The 23,553-nt window shown below is 45.2% G+C and overlaps 1 protein-coding gene across 1 annotated transcript; it reads right to left on the reverse strand.

The window, feature by feature from the left end:
- Positions 1-1,524: 1,524 nt before the first annotated feature.
- On the reverse strand, positions 1,525-21,243 carry LOC134405926 (vomeronasal type-2 receptor 26-like). The gene is made up of 6 exons (XM_063137176.1): positions 21,207-21,243; positions 17,176-17,335; positions 14,245-14,536; positions 12,641-12,868; positions 2,521-2,647; positions 1,525-2,420 (listed from the first exon to the last, which is right to left on the reverse strand). The coding sequence occupies exons 1-6, from the start codon at positions 21,241-21,243 to the stop codon at positions 1,525-1,527; spliced, it is 1,740 nt and encodes a 579-aa protein (XP_062993246.1).
- Positions 21,244-23,553: the final 2,310 nt, after the last annotated feature.

Consider the following 23,553-nt stretch of genomic DNA (forward strand, 5'->3'; position numbering starts at 1 on the left):
TTAAAAAAAAAAAAAAAAAAAAAACCACAACAACAACCTCACCATTGTGTATGAGCACTCATGCACTTCTTTTCCTTTAAAAAAAATGGAAATGGTGGCCGCGATGTTGTGCACTGTTTGTAGGTGAGGGTGATAAATCCGTGATCATAAAATCCCGAGATCGTTGCCCTCCAACACCCTTGTCTAGCCATGGCTGAAGGCATTCTTTGTGGCTTAAGATGGGAAGCTGAGAAATTCCTCACAATTTGTTTAAGGACTCCTAACAGACTTTCCCAGAATACTTTCTTAAATGCTAAGGCACAATACACTCTGACCTCACATTCCAATCTGTAGAGCAAGACAAATTGCTTTAAGCACATAAGCACATAAGAAGAGCCATGTTGGATCAGACCAAGGGTCCATCTAGCACTCTCTTCACACAGTGGCCAACCAGCTGTCAACTAGGGACACAAAATTTTATTCATTAATTATATTTTTATACTGTCTAACAGGCTAGGCTATCTGGGCAGTTTACAACGAAAACCATAGAATCCAATTTAAGAATTTAAAATCGCATAAAACCAGAATAAGTTACAGTCCAGGGAAGGCTAGTTTAAAAAGATAAACTGACCATATCCCTGACCATTTTCCATGCTAGCTAGGCTTGATGTGAGGCTTAGAAGTACAACCACATCTGGAGCTGTACAATTTCCCAAGCCTTGCCACTGAGAACTGGAAATTTGTCCACACTAGAATATTCATCATGAGGCTTCCATCACAGAACAGGTTCTAGGAAAAGATAGCTGAGAAGGCAACAGATGAAGTAGACTGAGAGAATGTAGAATTATTGTTATACTAATCTATATGCTCCTGAAACCTTTGTTTGGTATTCATAAAAAATATATCAGGAAGGAAGAAAAAACACAACTTCTCTAATGCATCATCCTCATTATCTGTTCCCTAGTACTCAGTTCAGGCCTCAGCACAAAAAAATAACATCTAATGGAAAAGATGCTAACCAATAATACAGCACAGGAGATTTAATTTATATATTTATTGCATTTTTATAAGATGGAGAAGATCTCCACAGCCAAGATAACTTTGCCACTTGTACACAGATACATTGGAACAAAGGAAAACCACATGCTGAAAACTGCCAACAGGGCCAGCCTTCGGGATGGGCAAGGTGGGTGGCCATCCACGTTGCCAAACTGATGGGTGAACCAAGGTGAACTGAAGGGGTGCGAAAAGGCACAATCTATCATAAATGACTGACAGCATGATGAAATGTGACAAACTTATCTAAATTAAAAGTGTGTAATTTCACTACAATTTTCACTCTCAGAATCAACAGAAATTTAGGGGAAAACCTGAAATTAAATGCGACTGATTATTATTGTTATACTATTCCATTCAGTTATAGAAATTGTTTCCAACAGAACTGACAGTACAACAGGTAAAACACACAGAAACACACACACACACACACACACACACACACATATATATATATATATATATATATATATATATATATATATATTACTATCTCCTTAGTAGGTGCTCCCTGCTGTTCATTTCGGGCCTCAAAACAATAATGTAGCATTTGGGGCAAAAGATGCAGCCCAGCAAACCAGCACTGGAGAACAAGATGGAGAAGATCTCCACAGCCCCCATGGCTTTGCCTTTTGTGCTTAGGTAAGTGGGGACAAAAGAGATCCACACACTGCAAAACACCAACATGCTGAATGTAATAAACTTGGCTTCATTAAAATTGTCAGGTAACTTGCGGGCCAGGAAGGCCACAATGAAGCTGGCAATGGCCAGCAAACCCATGTAGCCCAGAACACAGTAAAATATGGTGACTGAGCCTTCATTACATATCAGAATGATTTCTTCAGTCACAGAGTGCATGTCAAAGTCAGGGAAAGGAGGAGTGGTTGCCAGCCAGATGACACAAATGGTGGCTTGAATAAGGGAGCATGGAAGGACAATGAAATGAGCCAGTGTTTTCCCAACCCATCGCTTTAACCCAGATCCAGGCTTTGTGGCTCTGAATGCCAGGGAAACAAGTGTGGTTTTTGCCAAGACACAAGAAACAGCCACTGAGAAGATGATGCCGAAAGTTGGTTGTCGGAGAAGGCAGGTCAGTTTGCCTGGTTGTCTGAGGAATAGCAAAGAAGAGAGGAAGCAGAGCAGGAGGGAGATGAGCAGAGTGTAGGTGAGGTCCCGGTTATTGGCTTTGACTATGGGCGTATCTCTCTGGTTGATGAAAATGCCCAGCACCAAGGCTGTGATCAGGGAAAAAGAAATGGCAACTGTGGTTAAACTGATCCCTAAAGGTTCACCGTAAGACAGGAAGTTCATAACTTTTGGAATGCAACCATGTTTATTCTTGTTTGGATAATGATCTTCTGGGCATTTGAAACAGTCATTCATATCTAAAAACAAAATAAAAGATGAAGCTCACGTTTCAGTTCCATTTCATCAGGGAAGAACACCCAGTGTTGCATGGAAAAATCAGAGAAGTGCTTTACTTACCAGTCTCATTTGAAATCTTCCCTTCTGAGCATGGATTGCAATCATAGCAGCAAAACTTTTCCCCTTCCTTCTTTTTCTTTTCATTACCAGGCTGACAGTGTGCATTGCAGACAGAAATGGGAAGCACCTATCCATATTCAGGAAAGAAGTTAGAATGGACCCTACTCCTTCAGTATGGAAGCCAGTGCTATCCCCTCCATCACCACCACCACTCTTGGAGGAGGACACAGGTGGAACCCCCAGTTTCAGGAAGAACACTAAAACTTGGATGAGGATAGCTCACCACATTTAAGTCCAGGGTTCCTCATAAACCCTTTAATGTTAATATTTACTAGAGGTGTGCTCCGCTCCGAATAGAATCGGAGAATCAGAAGCGAATTGGCCTGCTCCGCCTTGCCCAGAGGTGGAGTATAAGTGGACCGTGGACCCTTAGAAGCATGGTGAGGAGAAGCCCCAATATGCAGAGCGCTTCTCTTTTCGTGGAGCGCTCCGATCGCCATTTCGGAAATTTTGCCCATAGGATTGCATTGGGAAAAAATAGGGGATAACTGTGTTGTTTTTTAAGCCAACTTTCTGAAACTTCTTGTGCTTAGAGAGTCGTGGCTGGAGGTCATTTTGAGCCTACTCTCAGCTCTCTGCGTGGTGCAGTTCGCTTGCTATAATTTTTGGAAAAATCGGGTAAGAAAAGCGGGAGAGGTACCTTTTTGAAGTGCTGAGAGGCAGAGTCATGATCACATGTTCCCAAAGTTGGAAGAGGGGATAGGCAAAACGGGTAACTTGGGATACTGGGAAACTTCTCTTTCTTAGTCTGAACGGACTTTTCCCAGTGTTTTTTTTTTAAACAGTAGCCCCACCAAATGCACAAACAGAACCTGAAATCATATACTAAGCAAATAAATAACAGATAGGAAACACAGCACTGCTACCCACTCTAACCTTGGTGAACAACTGAATAGATGTGGTCCAAGGGGATGAGGTCCATAGGGCATGTGGACGTGCTCAGTGCACACACACACTGTGTCCTGCCCTGGAGGGTCATCAGAGCCCTCCAAAGGTTAACCAGTGGAGCAAGCTAATGCCTATCATGAGTCGAAGTCTTAGTTTGCTTCTGAAAGAGTGGTCCCTAGACAGGGCCAGTCAAATCAGCACAGTTCCCCCTCCCCCTGGGCACGTCCACTTCCCTCTTACTGGTAAAAGACAGATATAGCCTTTTAAAAAAAATTCTTGCTGTTGTTTATTCAGCAACGCTGCTACCCCTCCATTATTTATTTATTTATTTATTCCATTTTATATTTACACCCCATACCCAAGATCTCCTGGCTTTTCCTCTTCAGTGAAGTCAGGCAGGCTTTCATTGTGGTTCAACTCCTTATTGTTGTTGTTGTTGTTGTTGTTGCTATTAATATTAATTAGTACTGCTATTAACGTTATTATTTTGTTGTTTAGTAATGGCTGTGATCACAGTGCAGTCAATCAACTCTGAAGCAAGAATCACAAAGCTTTACTGTTATCCTCCTGGCCTCCTAGTTATGGGATGCAAAAGAAAAGGCATCTCTCTGTGTTGCTCCCGCCTCACAGGGATGGTTTTCATTACTGGCTTTGAAAGTATCCTTGGCTCACTTCCTTGTGCCCCCAGAAATGTCTGCTGCCTGCCTGCCTTCCCTCCCTCCTCCCCTGCCTGCCTCGCAGGGATGGTTTGTGTATGTCTTGCTTTGACTCAGGGGAGAAGTCCTTCCTGCGCTCACTTAGACTTTTGGAATTTCCAAAGGAATTTTTCAAGTGTGGAAGAAGATTCATATAGGTTTATCTACTCCCCAATTCATGGCATGTTGGGATTTCCTTTGAAATGGCCCCATTGAGCTGTCTGCAGCTTTAAGTCCCTGAGATATTGGGGTGTCCGATTTTCATAAATTCCCCAAAAATCAGAGGATGATGGGATTGGCTTGAGTCTTGGCATGCATGTGTATCCATGGATAATCTATCATGGTGCCAAGTTTGAGGTTTCTAACATGAAGATTGACGGAGATATCGAAAGGGGTGTGAATTGGGGTTATGGGTGGTGCGTTAGAGGTTTAAGCCCCGCCAAAAATCTGGGGATGATGGGATTTGCTTGAAACTTGGCATGATTGTGGATCTAGATGGCATCTGTGAGGGTGCCCACTTCAAAAAAAAATTATCTGTCAAAATGTCAGAGAACAGTCCATGTCTGCAAATGGGGTGTCTGATTTTCATAAATTCCCCAAAAATCAGGGGTTGATGGGTTTGGCTTGAGTCTTGGTATGCATTTGTATCCATGAATAATCTATCATGGTGCTGAGGTTGAGGTTTCTAACATGAAAATTGACGGAGATATTGAAAGGGTGTGAATTGGGGTTTTGGGTGGTGCGTTAGAGGTTTAAGCCCCGCCAAAAATCAGGGGATGATGGGATTTGCTTAAAACTTGGCATGAATGTGGATCTAGATGGCATCTGTGAGGGTGCCCACTTCAAGTTCTTTTATCTGTCAAAATGTCAGGGAACAGTCCATGTCTGAAAATGGGATGTCCGATTTTCATAAATTCCCCCAAAATCAGGGGACGCTTGGATTGGCTTAAGGCTTGGCATTCATATGTATATGTCCATGAGGTGTCATGGTGCGAAACTTGAGTTTTGTAATGTTAACAGAAAAAAAGTTGTAGACTTTTTTGAATTTCAATGCAAGCCTATGGGGGGAAAAGCGGAGCTCCGATCCGGATCCGGAGCTCCACAGCGGAGCAGAGCGGACTATAGGTGGAGCGGGGCAGAGCGAAGTGGCCCTATCCGCAAATTGTGGATCTGGAAGAGAAGCGGATCGGTGGGTCCGTGCACACCCCTAATATTTACATATTGTCTTGCCTTCTAAATATCTATCAAGACAGTGTACAACAATTTAAAATATTGATTTACCCATGGATGGAGCCTGGGACCTTTTCTATGCATGATTCATTCATTGAAATACGTTTCCTGAATTAATTATTTAGCCAGCATGTTCCTCTCTTGCATATAGTGTCCATTTAATCCTATTGTTGATATGTATTTATTTATTTATTTATTTATTACATTTTTATACCACCCAATAGCCGAAGCTCTCTGGGCAGTTCACAACTACAATATTTGATAACTACAATATACGAAAGGTCTACCTTTCTTCTCCGGTTAGCAGACCAAACAATACCCACATTCCATTTCATATACTGTGGCTAATTTGAGACATATATCTTCATTTTTTCCACATACTGAAGATTGCTTGGTTATACATTTTGGATCATACAGCTGTAATATAACTAATCTCTCTTTAAAAGGTGTGTGTGTTTTTGTGTGTTTTGCAGTGGATAGTTCCTACACTGACCTCAATCTTACAGGACACAAAAGTCTTTTTAACATTCCCTTAAAATCCCTTATGCAGTTTAAGATGCCCTCCTACCCTCAATCTTTCATCAATCTTCTTGAAATTTTCAGGGTGTTTTCAAGTCCTGGACGACCTCCTCTTCTGCTGCTCGCAGACTGTGGAATGGCCTGACGGAGGAGACTGCTCAACTTAAATGTCTTTTAGCGTTTAAGAAATATATTAAGAATGATCTCTTCTGGCAGGCCTACCCATTGGAATTTTAGGATGATTTAGGATGTTTTTAGGAAGTTTTAACAATGTGTACTATGAGGCGGGCAAGAAAGAATTTGTTGTTGTTGTTGTTATTGTTGTTGTTATTTAAAACCAACATTTCTTTCAGGCACATGTAAATGTCAGCAAGTTTGGTGAAACATTTTCGATTTTATTAACTTTAGAAGATCCTTTCCAGCCTGCCAGTATGGATAGGGCAGGAGCGGGCTGTTGCAGAGGAAAGGATGACCTGCGTGCTCTGCACATATGCTGCGTTGCGTGTGCGAGGCTATAAAAGCAACCCCGCATGCTTACCAGGCCTCTTCCAATCTTCTTGCCCCCACACTTCCACCCTTTCTCTAGTATGGGAATAGCTAGCCACATCCCTTGGAGGGGGGCTGAGTAGGATCATAGAATCATAGAATCATAGAATGGCAGAGTTGGAAGGGGCCTACAAGGCCATCGAGTCCCACCCCCTGCTCAATGCAGGAATCCACCCTAAAGCATCCCTGACAGGTGGTTGTCCAGCTGCTTCTTGAAGGCCTCTAGTGTGGGAGAGCCCACAACCTCCCTAGGCAACTGGTTCCATTGTCGTACTGCTCTAACAGTCAGGAAGTTTTTCCTGATGTCCAGCCAGATTCTGGCTTCCTTTAACTTGAGCCCGTTATTCCGTGTCCTGCACTCTGGGAGGATAGAGAAGAGATCCTGGCCCTCCTCTGTGTGACAACCTTTCAAGCATTTGAAGAGTGCTCTCATGTCTCCCCTCAATCTTCTCTTCTCCAGGCTAAACATGCCCAGTTCTTTCAGTCTCTCTTCATAGGGCTTAGTTTCCAGAACCTTGATCATCCTGGTTGCCCTCCTCTGAACACGCTCCAGCTTGTCTGCGTCCTTCTTGAATTGTGGAGCCCAGAACTGGACGCAATACTCTAGATGAGGCCTAACCAGGGCTGAATAGAGAGGAACCAGTACCTCACATGATTTGGAAGCTATACTTCTATTAATGCAGCCCCAAATAGCATTTGCCTTTCTTGCAGCCGTATCGCACTGTTGGCTCATATTCAGCATGTGATCTACAACAATTCCAAGATCCTTCTCGTTTGTCGTATTGCTGAGCCAAGTATCCCCCATCTTGTAACTGTGCATTTGGTTTCTATTTCCTAAATGTAGAATTTGGCATTTATCCTTATTAAATGTTCTTATGGTATTGATGCACATAGATTTTCCCATCACCACCGTGACCATTATCCATGTGAAAGATTCAGAGTCTTGCACTCTGCGGAGCTCAGCCAGTGCAATCCACAACAAGGAATTAGCACAGTTGGAGCACAGCCCTCCCCTCCCAGGATGTTAGACTTGATCACCTGATCTTCCTTCCAGTTAGCCGATTGAGCACTACAGGACTGAACTAGCAGCAGAGGAGGCTGCATCTTCAGAGAAAAGGATTAGGTTAGATCCACCACTTGAGTCTGTCGAGAACCCTGCCAGATAGACCATCCTGGACAAGGTGGACCAGCTATCTAACCTTTTCTATGTTCCTGTTTTGAACTCGTGTAGACCTAAAGTGCACTTTTCCCCTCCCTGCGTTTATGTAGGATCATTATGACCAACTCTGTCTTTTTTGCTAAGTGTAAGCTGCTCCGAGAGCCTTTTTTGGCTGAGGAGCGGGGTATAAGTATGATAAATAAATAAATAAATAAATATAAACTCTGAAAAGCTCTGGTCTAAAAGCAATAATTGGTTAAGTCTCAATACCCTGCTGGATTCAAAACCTCTTTCAGCAAATTACACAGCAAACATCTGTAGGGAATTCTAGCCTGCACCATGATGTCAGGCGGCAGCTGTCCTGAAGGAGGACTCCGCCGAAAGGGCCCTGATGAAAAATGAGGAACATGGGGGGGGGGTGTCCCTCACCCTTGTTTTGTAATCCTCTCTCTGTCTCTCCCAGCTGACAGACCTGACACCTCATACAAGCCCAAGAATTAACCGTGGTTGTAAAATTAGGGAACAAGAGTCCCATGAAGCTGTAACAAGCTTTGGGTTACAAAATTCTATGAGTAAGGAATTTTACCTGCCACATATTGGGTGCGGTGCACAGGTTTTTTGCCTACTCCATACTGGAATTTAGTTTAATTTAGATAAAGAGGGCTAAATAGGTTGATTTGTGAACCGCCCAGAGAGCTTTGGCTATTGGGCGGTATAAAAATGAAATAAATAAATAAATAAAATAAAAGATTTGTTGGCAGGCTTGTGCGGGAATCTCGGGGTATCAGTTGAGGTTGGTGAGCACTTGTCGGGCACCTTATGGTGATTGGCAGGTGTGGAGGCCTGGTCCTCAGGAGCTGTATGGCTCTTGACCCAGGATATGGCTTGCATTGGGAACCTCACTGTTCGGGTTTGGAGGCCCAAGGTGGGAGCAACATGGTGAGGTTTCCCCCAAGCACTCAAGTGATGCTCAAACAGGAGCCAGGTTCAATCCAACTCCTGGCTTAGCCAAGTGGCTTGCCTTTTATGCAGGCTAGTTGCCTGAGATAGGATGCCCTAGATATTAGGGATGTGCTCCGCTCCGATTAGGAGCATAGAAGCAGTAGCGGATTGGCCTGCTCTGCCTTACCCAGAGGCGGAGTAGGAGCGGACCGTGGACCCCCTAGAAGCAAGGCGAAGAGAAGCGACCATTTTTCGGAGCTCCGAGTTCAGGCGGAGCGCTCCGGTCGCCATCTTGAAAACATTTCGCCATAGGATTGCATTGCGGCAAATAATCGTGCATAACTACGTTGTTTTTGAAGCTATCGCTCTGGAAATTCTTGTGCTCAGAGAGTCGTGGATGGGGGTCATTTTGAGACCACTCTCACCTCTCTGCGTTGCCCGTGTCGCGTGCTATATTTTTTTGAAAATCGGGTCAACCGCGCGGCTCAAACTGCGTTTCGGCTTTTCGCCCATAGGATTGCATTGAGGGAAAGAATCGGGGATAACTGGGGGGGGTTTAAGCTATCGTTCTGAAAATTCTTGTGCACAGAGAGTCGTGGATGGGGGTCATTTTGAGACTACTCTCAACTTTCTGCGTGCTGTGGTTCACGTGCAATGTTTTTGTGAAAATCGGGTCAACCGCACGGCTCAAACTGCGTTTTCGGCTTTTCGCCCATAGGATTGCATTGAGGGAAAGAATCGGGGATAACTGGGGGGGGGTTTAAGCTATCATTCTGAAAATTCTTGTGCACAGAGAGTCGTGGATGGGGGTCATTTTGAGACCACTCTCAACTTTCTGCATCGTACGGGTCGCGGGCTAGACATTTTTAAAAAATCGGCGGGAAAAATACCTTTTTCAAAGGGCTGAGGGGCAGAGTCAGCTCCCGGTCATGATGATCCCAAAGTTGGAGGAGGGCATAGGCAAAACAGGTAACTTGGGATTCTGGGAAACTTCTCTTTCTTCATCTGAACGGGCTTTTCCCCGTGTTTTTTAACACAGTAGCCCCACCAAATGCACAAACACAACCTGAAATCATATACTAAGCCAAGAATAAGAGATAGAAACACAGCACTGCTCCCCACCCTAACCTTGGGGAACAACTGAATCGATGTGGTGCAAGGGGATGAGCTCCCCTAGGGCATCTCATCATGGACGTGCCCCCACTCTCTCCTGCACTGGAAGGCCATAGAGCCTTCCAAAGAGAGTAAAACGGTGGAGCAATGCCTATCATGAGTTGAAGTGAATGGTCACTTTTCAGTGGTGGAGCAATGCCTGTTCTGAGTCGAAGTGAGCGTTTTACTTCTTCTCAGAGCTGTTGGTGGCTGTCATTGTCTTGAACTGGCAGCTACTTCCCCCTCCCCCGGGCACGTCCCCCTATTGCTGGTAAAAGACAGATATAGCCTTTTTAAAAAAATTCTTCTTGCTGTTTATTGAGCAATACTGCTGCTTTTAATTCCACCCCTCCTTTGTTTATTGATTGATTTATTCCATTTTATATGCATTACTGGCTTATCCTTGGCTCACTTCCTTATGCCCCCAGAAATGCCAGCTGCATGCCTGCCTGCCTTCCCTCCCTCCTCCCCTGCCCACCTCGCAGGGATGTTGTGTGTGGGGTGCCCAATTTTCAAAAATTCGCCAAAAATCAGGGGATGATGGGATTGCTTTGAAACTTGGCATGCGTGTGTATATCCCCATGAGGTGTCATGGTGCCAAACATGAGGTTTCTAACTTGAACAGGAAAAAAGTTGTATAATTTTTTAGCTTTCAATGCAAGCCTATGGGGGGGGGAAACGGAGCTCCGGATCCGGATCCGGAGCTCCGGGCGGAGCGGAGCGGAAGTGGGCGGAGCGGGGGCGGGGCGGAGCGGCCCGATCCGGAAAATGGCGGATCTGCAAGTGAAGCGGAGCGGGGGGTCCATGCACACCCCTACTAGATATACCCAAGCTCTGGTGTCCATGTTGTTATTTCCTTGAGTCTCCCTCTTTCCGCAATAACCCCTGCCCCATTACTGCTTTATATTGGCAGAATGAATAATCTACTCTCCACCCTTAACTGCATGGACACTGCAGTGTCCATATCCATGTCCGTGTCCGTGTGTGTGTGTGTTTGTGTATGCATTTGTCAAACAAGCCATTTAAAAGTACATTGGGTAAGAACAATAGATAACTTTTTTAACCAAGCAAGGACATGTGGATTGTGAAGAGCTTGCTTTCTTTACAAAATTTGGATGGTCAGGGGAAACCATTGATGGAATTAATGATCTGCAAGACTTTCTAGGTCAGTGGTTCTCAACCTTCCTAATGCCGCGACCCTTTAATACAGTTCCTCATGTTGTGGTGACCCCCCAACCATAAAATTATTTTCATTGCTACTTCATAACTATAATTTTGCTACTGTTATGAATCGTAATGTAAATATCTGATATGCAGGATGTATTTTCTTTGTTACAAATTGTTACATAACTATGCTTTGTTACATAACTAAAGCATAGTGATTAATCACAAAAAGTGAAAGACCTCTCTAATGTCCCACCATAACGTGTGTCTCACATTGGCGGAACACACTGGAGGACTCTTCCAACAGATCTCAACTCTCGGGCAGGCGTATAGAGAGAGACACACTCCCTCAAGTATCTAGCCTGAACAATATGCACATGTAAACTGCTTAAGAGATTTTATGATATTAAGCAGTATAGAAGTATTATTAATAAATAAGAAGAATTCTAGGGTACTTCAGAACTTACCATGTTGTGACATGGTGAGTTGGCGTTAATTATATTTGTTTGTTTATGTATTTATACCCCACTGCCACTTTTGTTTGGATTTTTTTCCAATGGACCAACACGGCTGCTTGCCCCTTTCCAGGTAAAATAGTTGCCTTGAAGTCAGCAAGGCTGGCGGTAACTGAGGAAATGGAGCTGAGGCGTCTTTCCTTGGCCAGAACAAGACAAGAAGGAAGGAGCCGGGGCGGCACATCTTGCGGTTCGTTCTAGGCCTGGTGCTGTTCTGTAACCGCTATTCTAGCAGGGAAATGCTCTCGTTGTCCTTGGAGTAACGGGAGTATTCCTCTGCCTCAACGTCGTGCGCGCCTCGTTTTTTCCTTTCGAGTCCATTCCGTCTGCAGTCCCTACCCTCCCGGGATGTGGGAACCTTTCTGCACCTCTCAGAACCTTTGCTGCGGGAGCGTCTGTTGCTGCCCGGGGGATCCTCCGGGTGGCTCCGGCTGGGGGGATGCTTTACTGTTGCGGACCCCAGTGGAGGGAGAGAAGAGCGAGGTGAGAGTCGGCCTCCAGCTGGAGTCGCAGCGAGGGATGTGTGGAGGGAAGGAGGGACCACGCTCCAATGGAGGCGCCAGGGGAGCGGATGGGCCCAGGGGTGGGAGGCAGAGAAATCCGAGCCCCTCCTCCCCATGGCAGAGCCAGGCTCGAGGGAAAGGAAGGCCGGGCGCCGTCCTGGGGATATATGGCTACTACGCTGGCTGAGCCCGGCTTTGGGGTAGGCACCCGGGGGGGCGGGGAGGCCGGCAAGGGGACGCATGCGGGGAGGGGATCTGGTGGCTGAGATTAGCACCGAAGGGGGGCATCTGGACAAAAGCACAGGAGTTCATACACGGAAGAATGTTTTCCCTGAACAATGAAGTGGGTTTCCCTCGCTTCAGTCTGATGCAGGCAGCGATGTATGGAGACTTTAGGCCCTAAAGTCCATCGGAAATATGTGTTTTCCGATGGTCTTAGGCGACCCCTGTGAAAGGGTCGTTCGACCCCCAAAGGGGTCGCAACCCACAGGTTGAGAACCGCTGTTCTAGGTGAATGCCTATATCTTCACCAAGATTACATTACTATATCTTTACCTATATCTATATATCTGAAAAGAGATATGTTGCCCTTCACGGTCACTAGTTTTGAATGTGCTCAGCAGTGATATTCTTCTAGAGTTTTATGACCCTTCTCAAGAAGAGGTTAGTCAGAAAGGAAATTTTTGTGCACCCTGATTACACACTTGGAAAATAAATAATGTAGTAAGACTATCCAAGAATCCATACCTGGTTAAAACATCTGTGCCACACAATCATATCCTCATTAAACGTTAGTTCTTTTCCTTCAGAAGCACTGGGATCCAACCTACCAACTTTCACTTTCTGGAAGGACTTGTTTGGGAAGGTCACCATATTCACAACATCAAATCCTCCTCCCATTTCCCTTTTTTTATTAAATGACATGGTTTCCTTTGCTGAGTTGTTAAACACAATGCCGTCAAGATATGCATGGAGCTAGTTGAAAGAGAAAAAGACACTGAGAGGAAATGATGTGCTTTAGACGTCAATCGGAAAGTCTTTTCAAGATACAAATATTGAAGGAAATGTACCGTAAATCAAGATAACTTTGTACAACACCATTCCCCCAATAACAATAAGAGGAGAAAGTTAGAAGTAACTGCATATAAGACTTATCTCATTATTGAAATTAATTTCTGTCCTGTAGACATTACCTGCCAAGGCTGCAAAGACTGAAGGTCAACACCATGAACCCACACCATTGACCTGGGCTTGGATCTAGATATGTCCAAGGAATGCAAAGCATGAGCTAAAGCATAAACAGCATTATAGATACTGTAGCTTTGGCCAGTCATGTGCATTTCAAAAAGATCTGTAGTAAGACTAGCTAGCTTTTCCTCTCCAGTACATGTTTCATCGCTTTCTGCCAACATGCTTATATCTGGAAATGTACAATCAAACGCTTGTTCCCAGATATCTTTGAGAAAGGTTGTTCCTTGAGTCCAGTTAGGCTTTATGCTCTCAAGATATTCCTTGAATCCTAAAATATCTTTTGAGTGAATCATGAATGCAATGGAACCTTCAAACAGCTGATAATCCCAACCTTTCTCAAGACCAGTTGATATGAAATCAATCTGAGTTGTTATAATCCATACTTTTCCAAAGGATGTGTTTCTATTGTTCTCAGCACCATGCAAAAATATTACTGTTCTCAACATTGCAATGGTCAAAGATTCTCCATACAAGATAAATACACTGATTTTGGGATCTCCGAATCGGGAAAAAATGTTTGACATTACATCATGAATTTTATCCCAATCATCCAGGTGAAATTGTTGTGGGATTATTTCTGTGAAGGCTGAACAGACTCCATGATGTGAAAGCAGTGGTTCCAGGACATGCAGGAAATGTTCTCCACTGTGGTCATCCACAATAAAGATTCCAACCCATGTCCACCCAAAATGTTGAAGTAATTGGATTATGCCTATATACTGACAATCTTCAGATGTGACCATATGGTAAAAGTATGAAATCGTCATGGCTTCAATCTCTTCTGAAGCAAATGAGCCATATGTGAGCTGAAATAACATGTACACATATTTTAGAGCTTTGTTAGGAGCAATTTCTGTATGCATGTGCATGTTCCTTCCGCCCTCCAAAATAAAATAATAATAAAAAAATCAGAGAGAAAATAATACCAGTGTATGTTCTGTGACAGTTGAAATCATGAACCTTTCCAGAGGAATGTTATCAAAACATGGGGCTATTTTGTCAGGTTTACTCATGTAACTAACACTTATCTATATTTCTCCTCCATACAACAACTCTGAGAATAAGAAGAGATTTCCCCACAACCCATTCCCTATGCCTACCTGTGGAATGTTGTAAATTTGTAAGACCTCTGCTATACAGGAGGAGGTTTCAATACCAAGGCCCCCAATAATGGCTACCAGTTTTTTCTGAGTGTCACATTTGTAGTTGGGGACAAATCTATGCAGCTTGTAGAGCAAATCCAGGGTGGTCCTGTAGGTCATCCTTGTATTGTAATAGCTGTCATAGATGTGGAAACCAAGTGTGACATTGGGCAAGACATTGGGATTCCTGTTGATCTCATTCACTGCAAACGCCAAGGCAAGGATGTGCTGGTAGAACTTTGTCACCACACTGCCAATATAGTGAGGGTATTATTTCAGGACAGAATTCTACAACTAATGAAGTCAATATTTCACAATCCCAGAATGCCATGTACCACCTCTGAATGGCTTAGAATGCTCTCTATTATGAATAATATCTAAGGTCTTCTGCCAGGTGCCTGCTCTGAGGGAAGCTCAGAGGACAGCATCCAGGGAGAGGGCCTTCTCAGTGGTGGCCCTCAGTTATGGAACCATTTCCCTGATGGGACCCACTTGGCACCAACATTGTTACTTATTTGGCACCAGGTCAACACCTTTCTTCCAGGCATTTAGGACTCATCTACACCAAGCAGGATATTGCACTATGAAAGAGGAATATAAAAGCCAGGAGCCACACCAAACAGAATATTGTGGTATGAAAGCGGTATGTGGTATTTGTCAATTGGCCCCAACATTTGTCAGTGCACTTCATTACCGCTATAAAGCAGTGGTGTGGCACCTGCCTTTTATATACTGCTTTCATCTGCTGTTTTCAAACAATCCAAGATCTATTTTTAGGTTTGGCTGAGAGCTTAAAGTAGTTTTTAAATTGTATGTTGTGTTTCTATGTTGTCTGTTTTCTATGTTGTCTGTTTCACCTTTTTTATGGTTGTAAATTTTGTAGATCAATTTTTTTATTTTATTTTAATATTTTAATGTTTTAACTTTGTGCAACCTACCCATAGAGCTTTAACTATTGAAATTTATTAAATAATAATAATAATAATAATAATAATAATAATAATAATAATAATAATTTATACACCAGGTCTGATGTCATAATATCAGTGCTCTCCATCCCTGTTTGCAATGTTTCCCTTGCTGAGCTAAAAGTATATCTATTTCTTTATAGCAAGCTATAAAGTAGGTAAAACTTTATTTGTGAAGGTAAAACTTTATTTGCGGAGTCCGTCAGGGACCGATTTCTAAAATGTGAGCGTGTAAATGCAGGCCAGGGGCTGTATGCATCCTTGGGCCATTTGTGTGTCCCTTGCCACCCTCAGAAGTTGCCATCACTGGATTGGTTTCAAATTTCAGCACAACCATCATGGCGGGGGGGGGGGGGAGCTTTACTTTTATTCTGAAACAAGCTATGCAGAGAATTAGCAAATTGTTTTCATGTCCAGTAGTTCCCCCCTCCAGCACATTTAAGAGAGTGATATGCATTAAAACAAGGCATGTACCTCATTTTAATGAGGAAAATTAAGGAGGGGGGAATCTCCACGAATTTAGCAGTGGTCATTTTTTCTCTCTCCCCCACCTCCATAAATGATAGAGATATCCTAAATGCATTATCTCCTGCTGTTTCCAATTCATTTGCATTTCAATGCAAGTACTCTTCAATATTGTGCATGAATTAGAACTTCATTCAGTCCATTTTTGAGACAAAAACCTAAAATTCATTCACTATCATCCTCTTCGAAATGTAATTTGACCTGTTCCCTTTTTAAAAATGTCTTTTCTTTGAAATATCTTTCCCCATTGATGTGGGGGTATGTGTGTATTTTCTTATTGAGATTAACAGACCAGAACATCAAACAATTCTCATAACTACAGACCAGGACATAAAACCTAGACATCCTTCAACCAAAGATACAGCTTTATAAGGATAATGGCTTCATAAATAGACTCTGACAAATATTCTGCTAAAGGCCAAAAATACCACGTTGCACCATGTCCTGCTTGTTCTGCCCTGGCCGGTGGCTGGTTGGCCCCTATGTGAACGGAGTGCTGGATTAGATGGACACTTGGTCTGATCCCGCAGGGCACTTCCTATGTTCTTATGTACCCATGGGATGATATTTAAACATAAAATGTAGCGTGCTGGCCAACAAGAGAGGAATGATTTGTTGCCAAAGTGCATCATAGGAATAGAACAATAGGGCATGTTCTCCATATTGCACCATCTGATTTCAATTCCCTCTAAAGGAAAAGGATATTTCCAAAAGCATTTCATATGGTTTCATATTATTCCAGACTAAGGTAACAGTCCTACTCTATTTAACAACAGACAGATTTGCTCAAATAGGAAGCAAGCTGAAAAAAATTTCCATATGGAAATGTGTAAGTAACAAGGTGAGATATTTGCTATTCTTAACATATATCCCATTATTTTTCTAGAATTCAGCAATAACAGAATGATCATATCAGATTGAAAAGCAAAATGTCAGTGAAAGCACAATGCAAAAAGCTCTCTCAACAACATATTCTTGCAGGCAGATAAAAGAGTAGCCTGTAAAGATATAAACTTTAAGCCAAATTTTTAAGGCTGCCATTGAAGCTTTCATATCTAAATGGTGTTGTCTTGCCTCTGTTAAAATGGCTGCATTTGGGATAAATCTAGAGATGTGATAAGGAGCTCGTCAAAATCTAATGTGAACACAATTAAAAAAGAAGATATGTTTCAATTCATATAACAGTTCCTTAGTGGATCTCAGAATTTATCTAAGAATTAAACAACAATTAACAGCTGCAGGAACAAATGGTCCCCACTTCCCATTTTTGTAGAAATAACTATAGTATTGCAGCATTATTATTATTATTATTATTATTATTATTATTATTATTATTATTATTATTGAGGCCTGCCACAGCTCAGACGATGCAGAAGGAGAGTGGATAAATCCTTACTGTGGAATCTCAAAAAGTCCTTGAGAAGGATGTTTCTTGAAGGAAAGTTCATCAAAGGCATAAAACATCTGAGAAGCAATTCCACCGATAATGAGGCCACCCGGCTGGTACCACTCATGTGGAATTGGAAGGGGATCATTCTCAGGGCATTTCACAACATCTACATTGAATGGGTATATGACAAGAGGCAATAGAAGTGACAACAGAATTGGCCACAACAGCCTATTGTTAAAGCTTTGCTCCACACACAGTGTTGTTGACATGTATTGCAACTAGGGATGTGCTCCGCTCCGATTAGGAGCGTAGAAGCAGTAGCGGATTGGCCTGCTCCGCCTTACCCAGAGGCGGAGTAGGAGCGGACCGCGGACCCCCTAGAAGCAAGGCGAAGAGAAGCGACCATTTTTCGGAGCTCCGAGTTCAGTCGGAGCGCTCCGGTCGCCATCTTGAAAACATTTCGCCATAGGATTGCATTGCGGCAAATAATCGCGCATAACTACATTGTTTTTGAAGCTATCGTTCTGGAAATTCTTGTGCACAGAGAGTCGTGGATGGGGGTCATTTTGAGACCACTCTCACCTCTCTGCGTGCTGTGGTTCACGTGCAATAATTTTTTAAAAATCGGGTCAACCGCGGGGCTCAAACGGCGTTTCGGCTTTTCGCCCATAGGATTGCATTGAGGGAAAGAATCGGGGATAACTGGGGGGGGGCTTAAGCTATCGTTCTGAAAATTCTTGTGCACAGAGAGTCGTGGATGGGGGTCATTTTGAGACCACTCTCAACTTTCTGCGTGCTGTGGTTCACGTGCAATATTTTTTTAAAAATCGGGTCAACCGCGGGGCTCAAACGGCGTTTCGGCTTTTCGCCCATAGGATTGCATTGAGGGAAAGAATCGGGGATAACTGGGGGGGGGTTTAAGCTATCGTTCTGAAAATTCTTGTGCACAGAGAGTCGTGGATGGGGGTCATTTTGAGACCACTCTCAACTTTCTGCATCGTACGGGTCGCGGGCTAGAAGTTTTTAAAAAATCGGCGGGAAAAATACCTTTTTCAAAGGGCTGAGGGGCAGAGTCAGCTCCCGGTCATGATGATCCCAAAGTTGGAGGAGGGCATAGGCAAAACAGGTAACTTGGGATTCTGGGAAACTTCTCTTTCTTCATCTGAACGGGCTTTTCCCCGTGTTTTTTAACACAGTAGCCCCACCAAATGCACAAACACAACCTGAAATCATATACTAAGCCAAGAATAAGAGATAGAAAACACAGCACTGCTCCCCACCCTAACCTTGGTGAACAACTGAATCGATGTGGTGCAAGGGGATGAGCTCCCCTAGGGCATCTCATCGTGGACGTGCCCCCACTCTCTCCTGCACTGGAAGGCCATAGAGCCTTCCAAAGAGAGTAAAACGGTGGAGCAATGCCTATCATGAGTTGAAGTGAATGGTCACTTTTCAGTGGTGGAGCAATGCCTGTTATGAGTTGAAGTGAGCGTTTTACTTCTTCTCAGAGCTGTTGGTGGCTGTCTTGAACTGGCAGCTACTTCCCCCTCCCCCGGGCACGTCCCCCTATTGCTGGTAAAAGACAGATATAGCCTTTTTTTTTTAATTCTTCTTGCTGTTTATTGAGCAACACTGCTGCTTTTAATTCCACCCCTCCTTTGTTTATTGATTGATTTATTCCATTTTATATGCATTACTGGCTTATCCTTGGCTCCCTTCCTTATGCCCCCAGAAATGCCAGCTGCATGCCTGCCTGCCTTCCCTCCCTCCTCCCCTGCCCACCTCGCAGGGATGTTGTGTGTGGGGTGCCCGATTTTCAAAAATTCGCCAAAAATCAGGGGATGATGGGATTGCCTTGAAACTTGGCGTGTGTGTGTATACGCCCATGAGGTGTCATGGTGCCAAACGTGAGGTTTCTAACTTCAACGGAAAAAAAGTTGTTTACTTTTTTAGCTTTCAATGCAACCCTATGGGGGGGCAAAAACGGAGCTCCGGATCCGGATCCGGAGCTCCGAGCGGAGCGGAGCGGAAGTGGGCGGAGCGGGGGCGGGGCGGAGCGACCCGCTCCGAAAAATGGCGGATCTGCAAGTGAAGCGGAGCGGGGGGTCCGTGCACACCCCTAATTGCAACAGCCAGACTTCATGCATGTTGGATGGTGATTGACTTTGCCAAAAACTTCTTAAGCCTGGAAGTTAGACTTAATTTTCACAGCTGAGATGGCCTAGATTCCAATCACACCTCTATCCGAGAAGAATAAGACAAACAAATTGTCAGTGATGTATCTCACAGAGCCCTGCCAGCCTTCTCGTGCTTATTGCCAGGTCTCCCTGGCAAAGGGGTTTAATAATGACCACTAATTTTTGCTACTTCTTTTCTCTTGCTCTCAGGGAAGCAGTTGGAGAATTGACCAGGTGTTATGTTAATTATATTAATTTGGATAATTGCAAGGGGAGAAAATTACTTTAAAAGCTTGAGTGATCAGGTGCACTTTTGGTAGCAAAATGTCAGTATTCCCCCCCCCCCCTACATGTGTGTACAAGTCTTCTCTGCTTCCTAATGGAATTAGAACTAGGAGCTTGATTCCACTTTTCCAGAGTTCAATGCTGGGCTAAACGCACAACAAGGCAATAAGCTATTTTGGAGGGGAAATGTTAAGTCTTGTTTTTGTTTTAAGTTCTCAAAGTTCAGGAGGTGGGTTGGGGTGGCCAATGAGTCCTGGCCAAGTGACTCTTCTTCAACATCTGCCCACCTCTTTCCTCCATTGCTGGAAAGAGGGAAATTGTACAAAGCCAGGTGAGTCCCCTTTGCCCTTCCATCAGAGAAGTGAAGGGGACTGACCAATTCCTCCTCCATTTGCCCTACTATTTCCTCCATTGCAGGTGAAAGGGAGGGGGGATAAAGACACAAGACAAGTGTGTATGGTACAAAAATGGGGCCACATGTACTGAAAATCTGGAAAGCGAAACCTGGACAGGCCCCTAAATTAGGGGTGTGCACAGACCCCCCGCTCCGCCCCGCGGGCCGATCCAAAAATTTCGGATCGGCCCGCTCCGCTCCGCTCCGCTCCGCTCCTCTTCGCCACAGAGCTCCGGCTCCAAATCGGAGCTCCGCAGTGGAGTGGAGTGGTGCCAGGTAAGGCCAGGAGAGGAGGGCGGGGGGGGTTACTGGGCACTGCCGCCACCTGTACAGTGATGGTGGCAGAGCCCGGTAAGGGACAAAGGGGGAGGGGGCCTTATCTGCCTCTGTCCGCGGTCCCTCGGCTTCTTCAATTGAACCCGCGGTTCAACCAGGAAGTCTGGACTGCGGTCCAGACTTCCTGGTTGAACTGTGGGCTCAATTGAAGAGGCTGACGGACCGCGCACGGACGCAGGTAAGGGAAAGGAGGGGGTATTTACCGGGCCCTTCCGCTGTCGCCACATCCGCCTTCACCTCGGTCCTCTTCGCCACGCTCTGCCAGCCCCCCAATCCTCTTCGCCTCTGCCTTAAGGGCAAGCGAAGCCCCCCACTCTGCTCCTGCTTCTCCGGTTCGAGGAGAAGCGGAGCACATCCCTAGCCTAAACTATAACAGCAAGTCAGTAGCCATTATATTCGGCCAAACGTTCTGTGCTGCTGAATGGTGTCTGTATAATCACTACCCCTTTTGGGGAGGAGAGGTCTTTCCGTGGAACTCACCCTTGGGCTGTGAAACAATGGGTGTGAAATGTGAGTTGGCTTCACAGCTAACCCTTCTCCCCCCACTGGGGCTACAAAACACTTAATGGAAGGCTTCAGCCATCACCTATCAAAGAAACAGTGCCTCAGAATGATCACCATCACTGTTTACTCTAACCGAACCTGCCTCTACCAGTCCACAAAAAACCAGGAAAGTGTTCTAAAACCAACGAACAAATTCGTAAGTGAAACTTGGTCGGGGGTGTTTGACAGTCTTGCCTAAAAGAAAGCTGTAAACCTCAGTGAGAAAGGAATCAGGAGAAAACAATAAATGTCTTGTATAGAAAACTCAACATCAGGACAACTCTTCTCCTTCAGCTTCTCACAAGGAAGCAGCAGCAGCTTAAACATAGACTCCGCCATTGGCTGTGAGAGAAATGAAATGGACAGTTGAGCATGATTGTTTGTCGTTTCAATTGCAAGGAAGATCGTTTCCTCATCAATTTGCTTGATTGGATACTAGGGGTGTGCACGGACCCCCCCGCTCCGCTTCACTTCCAGATCCGCGATTTGCGGATCGGGCTGCTCCGCCCCGCCCCCGTTCCGCCTCTGTCCACTCCGCTCTGCTTGGAGCTCCAGATCCGGATCTCAGCTCCGTTCCCCCCCCCCCCCCCTAGGCTTTCATTAAGCTAAAAAAGTATACAACTTTTTTTCTGTTAAAGTTAGAAACCTCAAGTTTGGCACCATGACACCTCATGGAGGTATACACACGCACGCCAAGACTCAAGGCAATCCCATCATCCCCTGATTTGGGGGGGAATTTATGAAAACCGGGCACCCCATTCACACCCCTTTCCATAGCTCCGTCAATTTGCACATTAAAAATCTCAAACTCGCCACCATGAAAGCTTGTCCAGGGGTGCACACGCATGCCGAGACTCAAGGCAGTCCCATCATCCCCTGATTTTGGGGGAATTTATGAAAACCGGGCACCCCATTCACACCCCCTTTCCATAGCTCCGTCAATTTGCACTTTAGAAACCTCAAACTCGCCACCATGAAAGCTTGTCCAGGGATACATACGCACGCCAAGACTCAAGGCAGTTCCAGTGGCAGAGCCCGGTAAAGGACCAAGGGAGAGGGGGACCTTGCCTGCCTCCGTCCGTGGTCCGTCGCCGTCTTCAATTGAGCCCACGGTTCCACCAGGAAGTCTGAGCCGCAAGCGGCCCAGACTTCCTGGTGGAACCGCGGACTCAACTGAAGACACTGACGGACCGCGGACGGAGGCAGGAAAGGGAGAGGAGGGCGGGGGGGTTACTGGGCCGTGCCGCCGTCGCCGCCCATGCAGCGATGGCGGCAGAGCCCGGTAAGGGACCAAGGGAGAGGGGGGCCTTACCTGCCTCCGTCCGTGGTCCATCGCTGTCTTCAATTGAGCCCGCGGTTCCACCAGGAAGTCTGGGCCACAAGCAGCCCAGGCTTCCTGGTGGAACCGCGGGCTCAATTGAAGAAGCCGACGGACCGCGGACGGAGGCAGCTAAGGGAGAGGAGGGCGGGGAGGGGGGTTTCCGGGCCCTGCCGCCATCACCGCATGGGCGACAGTGACAGCGGCAGGGCCTGGTAAACCCCACTTACCTTTCCGGCGGAGCTCCAGATCGAGGCGAAGGATCCGCCTTCTCCTCGATCCTCTTCGCCATGCTCCACCGGCCCCCAATCCTCTTCGCCTCCGCCTTTAGGGCAGGCGAAGCCCCCCGCTCCGCTCCTGCTTCTCCGGTCCGATTAGAAGCGGAGCACATCCCTATTGGATACTATGTAGGGCCCCTTGAGAGCCAAACACTCTAAGAGACTTTTGGGTGCATCTAATTGTGTTGCAGCCAGGGACAGGGACTGGGAGACTTGGTGCCTCCCCGCCAGTTCCTGACCCACAGTTTCTTCTTACATATTGATTTTTGTATGCAGTTTTCCATCATAAACTTTTCTTTTTTGGTCCTAAAGTTCAGAGCTACGAACTGCATTACAAGGTCTGCTTTAAAATGTGGACCAAAAAAAGAACAGGATACAGGTTGGCAATCTGTGTAGCTCATTTATACTGAGGTATATTAAACAGTGAGAGGAAGTGAATCTCACCTTAGACAAAAGCCCTCATTTGCTATTGACAACACTTACATTTGTTTTATTTACAAATTTTTAGAAATATATTTAAAATTTTATTTCATATTAGAAGAAATCAAGGCCATGGCTAGAGGGGGTAATATCCCGGAGATCACCCTGGGATCACCCCTGTGCATCCACATGATGCACAGGGGATCCGGAGAAGGGAAGGATGATCCCTTCCTTGGCCAAGGATATCACCCTTCCCTGTTAGCCCACTTTTTCCTTGTTCTCAGGATGATCCCAAGACTACAGGATGTGTGGCTTGGAGTTGTGCATTGTCCGGCTCCTCTCGAGTAACTATGGGGAGCCGGGCATGGGGCACGGAGCTCCTCAGAAGCTCTGTGCTCATTGGGGGTGGGGTGGGGGAGAGAGAGGTGTGTTTTTTAAAAAACAACAACAACCTCACCATTGGGTGAGAGCACTCATGCATTTCTTTTCCTTTTTAAAAAAATCAAAATGGTGGCCGCGACGTTGCACACCGCTTGTAGGTGAGGGTGATAAATCCGTGATCATAAAATCCCGAGATCGTCGCCCTCCAACACCCTTGTCTAGCCATGGCTGAAGGCACTCTTTCTGGCTTAA

This window comes from Elgaria multicarinata, chromosome 11 (assembly GCF_023053635.1).
Source record: "Elgaria multicarinata webbii isolate HBS135686 ecotype San Diego chromosome 11, rElgMul1.1.pri, whole genome shotgun sequence".
Classification (NCBI taxonomy): domain Eukaryota; kingdom Metazoa; phylum Chordata; class Lepidosauria; order Squamata; family Anguidae; genus Elgaria; species Elgaria multicarinata.

Coding starts and splice junctions, on each gene's coding strand:
- LOC134405926 (XM_063137176.1), bottom strand. CDS start 21,243: ATGGCGGAGTCTATGTTTAAGCTGCTGCTGCTTCCTT. Junction 14,537..17,175: donor GGACTTTTTGAGATTCCACA/GTAAGGATTTAT, acceptor CTATATTGGCAG/TGTGGTGACAAAGTTCTACC. Junction 2,421..2,520: donor GAAGATTTCAAATGAGACTG/GTAAGTAAAGCA, acceptor TTTTGTTTTTAG/ATATGAATGACTGTTTCAAA.